This window comes from Schistocerca serialis, chromosome 10 (genome assembly GCF_023864345.2).
Source record: "Schistocerca serialis cubense isolate TAMUIC-IGC-003099 chromosome 10, iqSchSeri2.2, whole genome shotgun sequence".
NCBI classification, from domain to species: Eukaryota; Metazoa; Arthropoda; class Insecta; order Orthoptera; family Acrididae; genus Schistocerca; species Schistocerca serialis.
Genome location: NC_064647.1, coordinates 88,983,061 through 88,997,711, shown reverse-complemented (window position 1 = coordinate 88,997,711; position 14,651 = coordinate 88,983,061). Strand labels below are relative to the sequence as shown.

The 14,651-nt window shown below is 39.7% G+C and overlaps 1 protein-coding gene across 6 annotated transcripts in view; it reads right to left on the bottom strand.

Annotated features, from left to right (window-relative positions):
• LOC126425122 (F-box/LRR-repeat protein 7-like) overlaps positions 1-14,651 on the bottom strand; it is an 82,416-nt gene that overhangs the window by 67,371 nt on the left and 394 nt on the right. For 5 of the 6 annotated variants that reach the window (XM_050088056.1, XM_050088061.1, XM_050088060.1 and 2 more), the window contains exon 2: positions 7,061-7,431. In XM_050088056.1, the coding sequence (XP_049944013.1) occupies positions 7,061-7,431 (371 nt within the window). Of the gene's footprint in view, positions 1-7,060; positions 7,432-14,371; positions 14,625-14,651 lie in introns of those variants that run through there. The other variant, XM_050088059.1, reaches the window with a different exon arrangement.

The following is a 14,651-nucleotide window of genomic DNA, read 5'->3' as shown; positions in this document are numbered from 1 at the left end:
GGAAGCTGAGATTAAAAAATTAGAATAAAAGTGTTTAAATACAAACTGTCTAGAACAGAAGGCATGTTGCCAAAATAGAAAATTTATGAATCAGGTGATGGGTCTCAATTGTCGAACAATCGTCATCCGAACCTTAAAACCGTGTGAAAATACTAATATAGAGTTTCAGAGGACAAGACTTAGGCATGAATGTAAATTACGTAAAAAAATTTAAAATACGATTCCGTATTTACTGATGATGCTGGAGAATGGGGCTAGGAGCAGCTCGTTATGTAGCAATGATAAAAACAGCCGACGACCACCACCACCACCCCCCCCCCCCCCACCCCACCCCACAGCTACTTGCAGGTCAATAGCAGGGGTTCTGCTTGCTTTTGTTAAATAAGATTGTGGAAGTTATGTGATCAACCACTTTTTAATACTTATAACATATAATTTGTATTTTGTAAGGACATAAAATACACAATGGACTGACAGTTATCAATGTGTGGTTCTAATTATATGCAAAACAAAGAAACAAACAAAAAAACAATGAGAAGTCAGTGGCTGCCACCTTCTCTCTCTAATATTCATTTTTCTTTCCCTATCAATGCTAGCAATAATCCTAACATTATATCATGTTATTTATGTACTATACCAAAACTACCAAACTAGGGTTTTGGTAGAGTGCAACTCTGCTACAAATACATTTTGATTTGCAATTCCTTGATCCTTATAACTAAATACAATTTCATTATCAGGAGGACAAGCCTCCCTCATTTGTGAGGATGAGTGTGTGTGAGTACTGCCAGACGGCACACCCATCATGCTAACAGTCTATAAGTTTGGGTTCGAGGATTCCATCTCAGTCCTGTGAGCAGCCAGGGAAATAAAGGTCCACTCACACAGAGCCCCACTTACCTTAGTAAAACTTATATGACAAGTGTGCGAGGCTCCTCAAAGGTTGCCTACAAACAACTGTTCCACCTCCAGAGCCACTCATCTCACAGGCACACGGCACACCTTGAGACTGAGGATTTCTTTCATAGGGGTTTTGACCATCCTCACAATCAGGATGACTAAGCCGAGATCCCCAGTCCCTGTGGGACACAACACTCCGCTGTTGTGGCACACAGTGGTTCCCAAACTTTGCCCAGAGTTTATGATTACGTAGGACTGGTGATGCTTACCAGTCCCTAGCTGAGGAAACTCATGTTTGTCAAACCCGTACCTGACAAGTGAATGCTGAGCTGCCTGAGGTGCTTGCCATTTAGCATGACACATGCTTATTTGTGGCTTACTGAATGCCACAGTTGTGGAAGCACTAGTCTCAAGAGGAACCGTGATAATTTCATTGTCATCACAGGATCAAGAGAAAACTGTGACATACTCACACAACTGGGATCTGAATTAAGACAGAGCTTTTTGAACTCAGTCCTTATCAGTATAATGTTCTGAATAATGAAGCACTTTTGTACAACATGGTCCCTTTAAACAAGAGAAGAATACACAATATGCTGCTTATGAGAAACATCATATTTATTTGAAGAACTGGATTTTGGATTGTATTCTTAACTTCCAACAGTAACTGCAGCACTCGAAGAAAGAAGTTCAATCAGAAGAGATTGGCAAGTGTGCTGAAATAATGATGTGAGCCAGATCACATTGAAACAACTTCAATTTCCTGTTTCTTTTTTTTTTTTTTTTGCAAAATATTTCACATGATTTTATAAACTGTGAATCCATTTTTCTTCTTGCAAGAGTAATTTTTACATAGGTTATTCTAAAACAACTGTACTTTCCATGATGTAACCTTCTGATAGCATTATAACAACGGAACAACTCACTCACAAGCTGCCACGGTTTGGTCTTCATAAATTTTTCCTACGTGCACCTGAAACTTATAGATGCTTGAACTTTTCTAATTACAATACTTTTCTATTAAGAATTCAGTTATAAAAGGATTCTGCAATGGGTGGTTGATCGATGTGATTGAAGGGACTGAACTATGAGGTGATCGGTCTGTTAATCCTTTGTGTGTCAAGCTGGAATAGTTCGCCAAGATGAATTACACCAAAGGCAAATTCCAATGGATTCGACTATATCTGGGAATTGACAGACCGATGAGATGGAAGCAAGCAGAAGTGAGAGAGGGATACAAGGGTTAGGTGGGGCAGCTGCCCATCCCAGAAAAAAGCTGGAGGTCCACAGCACGCATTATGCGACAGGAGAAACACCCTCTGCATCCAACTGGTGCTTCCACATCATTAGCACGATAAAAGTAGCTACACAGACAATGTAAAATCTCAGGACAGAGAACAATGGTGACAAGTCTGTTAACCAGTGACAGATGTAAAAAAATAAGAAGAACTAAAAATATGGGAAGGGCAGCAAGCTGGAACCATCCACTGAGCAAGGGTAGCCATGGGTACCCCGTGTCAGATCAGGTGACGGGGCACCCTTCCAATCCTTCAGGCAGTTGACAAAACTAATGTGCCCTATGTCACAGACAGGAGTAGAAACCATTTACATCGGTAAAACTTGAAACCAATTCAGCAACTCTGGCATCATTCACTAGCACCAGAGAGAGCCTGTCAGGAAGGTCGGTCGATTGGCCGGTTCGGGGAAGAGGACCAAACAGTGGGGTCATCGATTCCATCAGATTAGGGAAGGATCGGGAAGGGAGTTGGCCGTGCCCTTTCACAGGAACCACTCTGGCATTTTTTTAAAGTGATTTCCTTAAATCACGGAAAACCTAAATCGTGATGGTCAGGCGTGGGTTTGAACCTGTCAGCAAGTTTAATGTTATGCTATAAGGTGGCCAAATTATGGCAGTCCAGTAAGATGTGAGACGGGCACAACATCGAGTAGGGTGGATCCTCACTATGTAGGGTGTGACCATAGGTCAGCCAAGTGTTGCCAATGTGAAGCCAACAGAGGACAGTAGATTCCCTGTGATAAGCACAAAGAGAGGCTGCCACATGCTCATGGCCTCCTTTATTGTTAGCACTTTATCTGGTGAAACCAGGGCACACCAGTCCGCATTCCAAGCCTCCAAGAATTGTCGGCATAGAGTCAACCAATTTCCCTGGGATCCCAGCATGACAAATTATCTGTACAAAAATGACCTGCTGTCCTTCATTGTGGAGGTTATAGCGGAGATCCTGTATAGTCTTAACCAACGGGTGTCGAGTATAGCAAAAAGAATGACTTGCCAGTGCAAGAACAAAGGTGGCTTAGGGCTCAAGCAATGGCCACCAATTCTGCAGTGAATACACAGCATCCATTTGGCAGAGAGGGTGGTTCATTGCATCTTGGATGTGGGAAGGCAAAGTGGTTTGTCCGTTAACCATCGAGATGGAAGTGGATACCACATCCTAGCCTGCAAATGAGTTGAGGACACCCAGAAACAGGCAGGTCTATTGAGTCTTTCAGTCTGAAGGAGTAGTCGAGGCAGATCTGAGGAGTGGGTACACACCATGGGGGCGCTGACAACAGGTGACAGTGGGGGAAGGCCCAGCTCAGAGTAGATACCCTGTATGCAAACTGTGATCATGCCTTCAGACTGTGGCCTCTGTTGTGGGAGATAGGTCTCCCTACCAGGAAAAAGGAAACACTAGTGCAGATGCTCACGGGACCAGCGATTGTGTATTGCTCAGTTGAGCGGCAGTAATCGGTGCCCGACGTGTAGGGGAGGGATGCCAGACCCTGTGAGTTGACTGTTTGTAAGGCCAGTCTGAAAGGCACCTGTCACAAGTTAGACCCCATAATGGTGTATCGGGTACAGCATCCGCATTGCTAAAGATGGTGTTGATCTATACACCACAATCCCATAACTGAGACACAACAGGATCAGAGATTTGTAGAGCTGCAAAAGTATAAAGCGTTCTGCACCCCAGATGGCATTGCTGAGGCAGTGAAAAGTATTGAGGTGTGACCAGCATGTTTGCTTAAGCTGGCGAAGATGGGGAAGCCATGTTGAACGAGGTTCACAGACCGATCCCAAAAACTGATAAGACTCTACCACATTCAGGAATTGATCGTGGAGGTAGAGGTCTAGTTGGGGACGGACAGTACAATGGTGACATGTCCTCGCGATGGAATATCCAAAGCTGTGGGTGAGAGCCCACGACTGCACTTTTCATATGGCATCCTGCTGTCAGTGTTCTGCACTACTCACAGTTGAGGAGCAACAGTAGATGCAAAAGTCATCAGCATACAGGGAAGGTGATACTGTAGATTCCATAGTTGCAGCTAGACCATTGACAGCCGCTATAAAAATGAGAACTCTCAATACAGAGCCCTGTCAGACACCATTCTCTTGTATATGGTGAATACTGTGGGAAGCATCAACTTGAACCTGGAAATTACAGCAAGACAAGAAGTTCTGCATAAAAAATCGGAATTGGCCCTGGAGACCTCACTCATGGAGGGTAATGAGGATGTGGTGATGCAACTTAATTGTCTTAAGCTCTATGCGAGTAAAAAAAAACCACCTGCAATAAAATGGTGATCATTAAATCACTTTTACTTGCTCAAAAAAGTTTCCCAGTTGTATGTGAAACCAATGTCTACAAGTTTCTGAAACAAGATGATGTTCAGCTACCAGGAGTCATTCCTCGAAGAATGTTCTGTAGAAGTTTATAGCTGCTACCCATTCTCAGTAAATAATTGAGACATTGTGGTTTTCTGCATTCTGCTGTGTCCTCGTTAGTTTCACGAAAGTAGGTGTGGTGAAGGAAACAAAGCACAATTACTTGAAACTACTGAAACTATGTTTATCAGTCACCAAACATACATATTCTACCACTTTGTAACACATGCCACATACCTCCAATGCACATAACTGACAGTGCAGTTTTTACATATTATATTGCTGTCAGGTGGATAACTCAGATACATGCAAGTATATTCTGTATTCACATATCTTTTTGCATTTTTGACACTGCCTGGAAACACAGTAAAAAACACTGTGAACTGAAGCCATAACATTACTGGAAACTTTTAGAACACAGAGTCATGTGGAATTTGCAATCGCAAGGAGGACAACAGTTAAGAGCGAAATAGTTTTACACCAAATTCATCTGGGTACAGTTGCTACTACTAGACAGCGTACATTACTTTTTCAGGCTTTCTTCAGACTGATACGCCCGTCTGTGAGGTGGGGCACAATCCTAGTTCAGTTTGTGAGTATCGTAAAGAGAAGGTTCTGGGTGGAACTTACACAACCTGCTCCTTTGTGGACATAAAGGCAAATTTTTGCATATAGTTTTCATTGGCTATCTTCAATATCTCTTATTCTGAGGCACTCGTGTCTGCTGACAAACTACAAATGCCACATGTTGTACTCTTATAGTAACGTATTTCTTCCTGGAGGGCAGCAAGGACTGAGGACACCTGCCCTTCCCTGACAGTTCCTAGGTACAATTTCTATGGGAGCAGTGATGAAGTATCAATATTTTCTTTGAACTTGATATTTGCAGTGTCAGACAGAGAGATCTTTCAGTCGACAGGAAGTGACGGCAGGAAAATATCCACTGTTTTGTGATGATATCTTAAGTTCTTTATTGCAAAATTAAATAAGAAAGATAGTCATTGTAAACAAACTTTGTTGTGTGCAATGGGGGAAAGCCAATACCTGCCTGTCAGCTGAAAGATACAGATCTGTCACTGAATTGTATCAAAGTTGTCGATAGCAATTCTCTGTATTGGAACTTAATGAACTCTGATTTAACATGAAACTACTCAAGGAAAAGAACTGAGAAGACTATTTCCAAAGAAGTATACTCATTTTAGACAGCTAAAAATTTATTTACTGGCATGTGAAGAGAAAATAAACAGAAATTTATATAAAAAGAGTGATTTGAACTTTTTCAGATAGAGTTATCCAAAATGACCATGTTATAAGAAATTAGTCTTTTTCAGATGTCTTCTTTCTTCTACATCAAACAGCTCAAATGTCCAAGAACAGAATGAACGCAAAGAACCTACAACAATTTATTTCAGATATATTAATCTCAGTGTTGACATACCCTGCACAACTTATAGCAGTGAAGTAGTACATCACGCACATGATCACTGAAGCTCCAAGAACCAATATTAATTCAATATAAATATGTAAGGAGAGAATGAATGTTGGTTCAGTTGATGAAAACATGATAAACTTCATTTTTTAAACTTCCAGCCAGATTAAAATTGTCTGCCTGATAGCTTCTCAAATCCTTGTCCCAGTCTTGCCCTCAAAGCTTTAGTCTCGCCAGTACATCAGCATGTAATTTCCAGATTTCATAATAGCTCTCCTGCATTACTTGTGGAAATGGAAACATTCCCTTTATCCTGTGGCTAAGACACTTCTCTGTGGCATTCTTTCTTCCCGGGCTGTTAGTCCTACAATCAATGAAGGGCAGTTTTGTGGACTTGCAAAGTAGGGGAGAAGCCCTGTTGGAAGCAAAGTTTTGGAGACAGGTCGGGAAGAGGTCTTGTTCACAGTGAAGTTGTAGGGATAGGTTATGAATCATGCCCAGTAGCTCAGTCGATAAGGGAACTGTCCACAAAAGCGAGGTTCTGGGTTCAGTTCCTGCTCTGGTGCATAATTTTAATCTGCCAGGAAGCTCCAAAACAACACAGACTCTCTACAACATCTTTTCGGTGTTCAGACTGCATCAAACTGGAGTTATAACTTGAGATTTTCCAAAAAGTCACACAGTTTTCCTTGTCAGCTTCTCAATCACGGCCTGTCGAAGGAGTAGTAGGCGTACCACCACATTAGTAATTTCCTGCACTTGTGCACACGACCCCTGTTCTATGGGTGACATCACCTGGCCAATGAGGAGTTGAGCACAAATGCAATAAAGGAAGCGGATATTACTCCTAGCAGAGAGTCCTCTCCTGGTGAAGAAGACAGTGCTAATCTTTGAAAGCTCAAATTTTAACACCAATCTGATGTGGTCTGAACAGTTAGGTGATTTGATACAAAAATGCCACCACAATAGACATCAATGTCGCAGCACAGACTCAGCTTCACAAGGCTCATTCTGAACTCATCACTGTCTGCAAGTGACACCAAATCGTAGCTTCTTACCTGACAATGTACTTCTCATGAAGCCACAAATGAGCGTCCTGGGCCAGAATCCTCCAGCGAGTGCACACATTCTGTAAAACTTTAATGTTTTCACTGAAGCTCACATATGAGAAAATCTCCAGCATCAGTTCATCTGGCAGGTCATCTACTGTGGTCCCTCTGCAATCCAGTTTCGAAGCACTACTGGCCGCTCTTAAACGACTGTCTCCTTCCGAATGTCTTCTGTTATTCAGTTCGAGGTCTGAAACCAGTGGCACACCTGATATGTTATCCCCTTCTGCAGTAGATGTAGGAGAGAGACTGCTGTTAAACACTGTATCGGCATCCTCTGATATTTTCAAAGATATAGTAGGAGACCTTGTGGCCATGACCTGTAACAACCAAAATAGATTTCACAAACATGTTGAATAACTTCATATTTTACAAAAGTAAACAAAAAAATTGTTCAAATGGCTCTGAGCACTATGGGACTTAACTTCTAAGGTCATCAGTCCCCTAGAACTTAGAACTACTTAAACCTAACTAACCTAAGGGCATCACACACATCCATGCCCGAGGCAGGATTCGAACCTGCAACCGTAGTGGTCGCACGGTTCCAGACTGTAGCGCCTAGAACCGCTCGGCCACCCCGGCCGGCAAAAGTAAACACAAACTCTGTGCAACACAATTGAAAATGAGGTGGTATTTAATCCATTCAAAATAAATATTCAGTGGTACACATTACACTGATAGGAGACACCATTTTCCTTCCTGCCATACAGTGAGGACTTAACGGTGAAAGCATAATTTATCTCCAAAGTTGATTTATTTACCAAGCATATAAGGTTGACTAAAATTTGCTGTGAGGCTATGACCCCAAGCATTCAGTTCATTCATTATGTTCTGCAAATCTCATCAAAAAGAAGAACATCACAGATGTGGGATGGGCCAGGGTATGTATTAACAAAAGACAAAGAAAGTGTACAAAATTAATTTGTGTACTGTATTAACAGCAAAGTATCAATATGCTGCTTACTGCTACTGATGCTGATGCCAGCTAAACTTGATTAAGTAAATTAGCAAGAAAGCTCTACTTTGAAAGCGGCTGCTGCCTCCTTACTTGTACATAATGGCTCCCTTTTATCTCCTACTGAGAGCTTATCAATTATCTTATTATACCAGGAATTCTGAAAAATATAGTTATCTGAATTTGTAAATAATCAGTCATGTTTAAGCGCTTCTTGTCATGCACCTTTACAATCACTGCTGTTTGCCCTGTAGCTAATGGAACATTTCTAGCCTAGATTATAAAAAGTGTAATTAATGAGGTATGCTTTTAATTTTATTTTGAATTGGTTGCTATTCCCAATTTATTCCTTTATGTTACATGTGTGCTTGATGGTTGTCTTACTACCAGTGCACAAGGCTTCTCACGAATCCTATTCCAGAAAGCAACGTCTACATGAAAATTATTTTTGTCTTGTATTTTGATTGTGTACATCACATTTCTGTATTCAATGTCAGAAACAACCATTAAAGAGTGAATGCACGGGGAAGTGAGTGCAACAATTCAAACATCCGTCAACAGGCTTCTGCAAGATGTGAGGTTATCTACTCCACACTATAATCTCACCGTTAGCATCTCCTGAATAAACACTATATTTATTTCAGGCGCACCATCCAATAAGATAAATGGAAAAAAATAAGCAAAATATGCCAGCACTCTTGCCCTTATTTCATTTCTGCATTTATTTACTCATATATTTATCACACCAGGCAACTTTGGGGCCTTCATGCCCTCACTACTATCTGACCAGTCATCCACGGCATTACAACATGTGTTAGCAGTACAATATGTGTAGCATGAGCAGTACATAATAACAGTAATAATATATATATATATATATATATGGCATTCCAGAAATTTCAGTTGTGTTAACATTGTGTTGATGTTTCCTGATTACATTCTTGTAAGATGCCAATAATGACATCTAGCAGAAATGGCAGCACTGAAGGAAATCAATGACAGAACAAGAACAAGAAACAATAGGGAATGCTTGACAGACAACAGTGAGACAAAAACACCAATGTGCACTTTGCTGAATTGTTCCAGTGCCACAAGTGGCCATGCCTTAATAGTGCTGGATGCAGGGTTGAGGATGGCACTTGTGCCGGGTGACTCGGGGCATGTTGTACTGGTACCTATTGGGACTACTGACAGTTGGCTCTTCACAACGTCGGGGCTGCAGCTCACCGGACTGCAAGGGGAGGACGGGTGAGCAAATTAGGAGAGCACAGTAGGTGGAACTCAGGTCACGAATGTCACTGTTTGGAGGAATGGGTATTTTAAAAAAAAACGCAAAAGGTGCCTCTGCTTGAAAAATTTGACAATTAACATAAAAACTTCTACAGTCAGCTCACAAAAGATAGACTCCATCACAGCACAAAGCTTGTTTGTTAAAAATCAGAATCAGACAGGGGACGCAAGGTTACACAATATTGGAATTCATACAGCTCAAAAAATCTTTCTTCAGAATATTCAGACAATAAATAATAAAATACAGCAATTTTAGATTCAACTTAAGTCCTTAAAATATACAGTAATTTGCATCACAAACACAAGCACAGAGATCCATAAATCCAACATCAAGTAACATCATCCTGATATGAAAGGATAAGCTCTTATTATTGGACTTCCTTAAGACGGAGAGGATCTTGCACATATCTCAGAAAGGCTTCACAATTCAAACCCAGACATGACATTACCACAGCTAGTGATGAGACATTTTGAAATTTCAAGTATTGAACTACCAAATGATGGGGAAAAAAAAAAGGAATAACCATTCTTTGTGTGTACCGATAACCTAAAATAGTAATCAATCATGTTGCTGCAAGTTACAGCAGAGATGGGGAACACAGCGTTGTACATGCGAAAGATTTTAGATGCTGATCATTTCAGCTAATTAATAAAAATAAAAGCTGTCTCGCAAAAGCTCATCAGACTACACATGTACAAAAGACCTTTTTCGGAGGCTTTCATTTTTCAAGAGCATTTTTGGACCAAAGCGGGGCTGAAGCTTATACACATAACAATGCAGATGTAAAATTCTCTAAGTTCTGTAATATTTGAATTAATTTTCGAAAGTATCCACATTGGCTGCAATGGCCAGTAAATACAAAGTAAATAACTGCAGGTATAGGGAAGTCCTCTCTTACCAGAAATATATCTGTTCCATAAAGGAAATCCCACCATATTGCAAATAGACAAGAGAAAGATTTCCTACAAACTATCACAAACACACTGTGATACTTTGTAGATGTTCATGCACAATTACACCAAGAACTTTGGATAAGGTAACTGGATATCAAAGATTACTGGAGGAATCACTTCACAAAAAGGTCCAGTGACAAACTTTTGTTGCCATATGAGGATTGTCTGCAACTTCTCAGCATTTAGTTTACGACCAAAGTTTTGTGTCCATTGTGAAAATGAACAAAAGTCTTCTATCATAACTGATACACCAGCAACAATGTTGTTAGGACTGGCACAAAGATATTACTAGATGTTGTCAACATAGAAGTAGTAGTTACAAAAACGTTGCACAGATGCAAAATCATTTATGTACAGTAAGGAAAGTAATGTGATACTAACAGAACCCCAGAGAACTCAGCAAATATGTTCCCATGACATCATCTCTGATCCACTAAGGATTTACTGACATTTGTCAAACCACAGTACTTCTCTCTTTCATAAATTCAGCTGCTTCATTTTCATAATACACAGAAATCAACATTATCAAAGGCTCTGCTGAGGTCAAGCAACAGTCGTTAGTCGTATTTACTTAACCTTCGAGCGGGCGGGCCTACGTATAAAGTGTGCCAACCGCAAATAAAAGTGTTTTGCACCATTCCAATGTTGTTTCGCAATGGCAAGCCCATGCCTATTCCTTCATTATTGGTTGTTCAGCTAACAAAGTGATAAATTGTATTGTCATATGTCCAAGTAAGCAGCAGCAATATAAAATAAACAGTGAGCTAGGTGGGAAAAAAATTTACGTTCTGTATGAAAAAAAGACCCAGATTATGAGCTAGCAGCAAAATAATACAATGAAGCAGTTGTCTATGAGAGAATTAGTAACTGAATAAGTGATTAGCTGGGATCTGATGCAACTGTGCTGTTTAATGCTTCAAATGGGTTATTACTGTGGGATAATACTTGTCCGTGTCATCAGTGACTCAATCAAAGCAGCGTCTTAGGTAATATTACATAAGTTTATTTTATCACTGTTTAATTAAACTAAGATTAAAGTCTTGAGTTTGCCCATACATTTTTACCATGGTAACATAATGAAATCTACTCTTTACATGTATACAAAGTACACCACGCACTCACTCATGGGTTCATGTGGCACACAGACAAAATTTTCCCTGAGTTATGTTTAACACATGTGGCAATCAAGTTGTTAAAATGATTGCTTTACACCTGTCCAACAGTATGTTTGATTTTGTCAGTCACACTGATTAATGTAGTTGATTTACTATGCTCATTTTCAAAGGCTGCTTGATATTTATTGCAGTTGTTTTAAGGTAATCTGTCAGCTGGTCATGAAGAATGTACTCTGAGGCTCAAATACTGCATGCAATATGCTACTCTGTCTATAGGTGTCTTGTATTTTTGGATTATGATTCCTGGGTATTGGCTGAACTAAATTTTACTTCCACTCAGCAGTATATGTACCACAAATATGAGGCATACTGAAGGTGTTTCTAAGAACTGGAATAATATATCAACATTGTTCCTAATCATACCTATACACGCTCCCTTATAATGTTGCAATAATATGTGGAAAGTTCAATACAGAGATGCAATAAGCTATCTTAATCATCTATAATGACGGGAAGTCACAGCTGTTCTATACAAATAGTGCTTCACAAAAAATTGACTACTGTTTACAAGAATACTGCTGTAAGCTCAAACTATTACTTGTGAAGATGAGAGTTGACACTTTTACAGTCAAAGATCCATTAAAACAAACGCCCACATAACTATCATTTCTACAACAGGTTTTTAATCTTCAAAATGACAAAATTTAACAGCAGCCACGACTTTTAGAGATGTTCAAAGTACCAATGCTGCCTCAAGCTGCTGACTTCAAATGGTTCAAGTGGCTCTAAGCACTATGGGACTTAACATCAGAGAGCATCAGTCCCCTAGACTTAGAACTACTTAAACCTAAATAACCTAAGGACATCACACACATCCATGCCCGAGGCAGGATTCGAGCCTGCAACCATAGCAGCAGCGTGGTAGCAGACTGAAGACTGCTTATGGGTAATTCCACCAAGTCAGAATCAGACTTTCAATACTCTGCTCCCAATATTGTCAGTGTCCGCAAATTAAAACTATTTTGTGCTCTGACAAACTTCATAATCACTTTAGGGGGTGTACTTTTGAAACTAACATTTGTTGCAATACACACCGTGTCTGCACAAGTAAATCCAATGCATCTGCATTTGGGGTGGTTTGTGGGTGCTCTGTTTGCTGTCACAGTGGAATACTAACTGAAGTTGGTGGCAAATGATTTGAAAGTGTCACAATTTCTGTCACATCAATTTTTTGAACACTGAAGTTCATTAGGAGTGCTACTTTTGATGGTTTATTACTTAATATTATTCAACACTGCTGCAGTCACATTTTTTAGTGTTTTAATTTTTTTAGCTTTATGTCTGTGTTCCGCCTTTTTAAAAAACAGTGGTCTGGATGAGTTTAGAATACTGATGGTAATGGAGTTTCAACTACAGACTACAACTTTTCTTCACAACCACGTAGAGGTCTCTTCTTGAACTACATTCTTTAACCACATGAATTATCCATTTCTTATTTTCATTTATGTAACTTCTCTCAAACAACTATGATTGCATCACTGTTCATGATTCTGGGCCATCAGACTTTTATTCTGTGATCTATATTTAACTATTACACATATTTTACTGTGTACATTTGCCCATTACAATCAGATGAACTGTGGATGTGATGAGTCTAAAAACATATCCCACATGGCTGCTTTTCTGTGATTTACCTAAATCACTCAACCAAATGTGGGTATGTTTCCTTCTCCAACCCTGAAACATTCCAAGTATGTGCTCCATTTCTAATTACCACAATGTAGACTGGACATTAAATACTCATCCACCCTCCTCCTATGGCTGTTGCATTAACTCCTTCCATTCCTGCTGGGAATTTTACATGGCAAATAGTTTTTCTGTGATTTACCTAAATCACTCAACCCAATGTGGGTATGTTTCCTTCTCCATCCCTGAAACATTCCAAGTATGTGCTCCATTTCTAATCATCCCAATGTAGACTGGACATTAAATACTCATCCACCCTCCTTCTATGGCTGTTGCATTAACTCCTTCCATTCCTGTTGGGAATTTTACATGGCAAATAATCCAGACCTAGTATTAATGCTTGATCACAGCTATCTGACAGGAAGTCATCATTTAATTTTCCATGAACAATGATGCTCCAACTATATTTGCATAACCTTATAAAAGCAGTCAGTAGCTGCTTTATGGACCTTCAGATATGTACTGTCGGTGGCATGTGATCTGTCAGTAGCAATCTCGTGTGCTTCCTGATCCAGTATTGATGCATGGCATTAAGAGATGTTCAAATAATATTTCACAATCCAAACATAATATTTCACAATCTAAAGTGGAACATACCCCATTTTATGCATATATAGACAATATTTACCTATTTTTCTATCCCCCCCCCTTTTTTTACTAATATACCATATAGCTATATTAACTTTATCCACAAGGATGAATCTATTCAGTATTTATGTGACTCTGATATGTACTAAGGATTTAATATTATTATTATTATTATTATTATTATTTCCCACAGCAAACTACATGGAGATCACTTTTCTGAACTTGTCAGGTCATTTCATGAGAATCTTTGTAACATATTATATTTTAAAACACACTGTCATATGAAAAGGCAGGTTTGCAAAGTAAATTGCTTTGGAGGGAGAAACATTGTAACTTAGCATCTTTGTCACATTCTGGATTATTTAACTGCGGCACGAATGAAACAAAAATAAGTGATAAGCGATGTTATTAAATGATGATAATATACAACAATGAATCACATAAAAAATTTTCACTGGTAAGTGCAATGCTGAGACACTTATCTAGTGAGTAGCATGGGCCAGCAGTAAATTTTATCTTTACTTGGCCTTAAACTTTGCAATAGGGAGAGACGTCACTGATGACTGAAATTTGTTGGCAAACCTCAGTCCTCCATGAAGTAAGTTAACTCACACAGAAGTGTCAGTGATCGTTTCTAATATTGAGTGTGAGTAGGTCGGGGCCCACATTTTGTTTAAATGTTGGCAATTGTTACCCAAACATTCTATTGCTGAGAGAATTTATTTCTTGCGAACCGTAGACGGTAAACACAAGTGTGCTACAGCAATCACAACAAACACAAATAGCAACCATTCAACTTCTGAAAGGCACGTTCCCAAAAGCCAACAACTCGTCAGAAAGTGACACCTGTCACCCAAGGTGCTTGGATTAGGGTTTAACATGACCAAGTTGG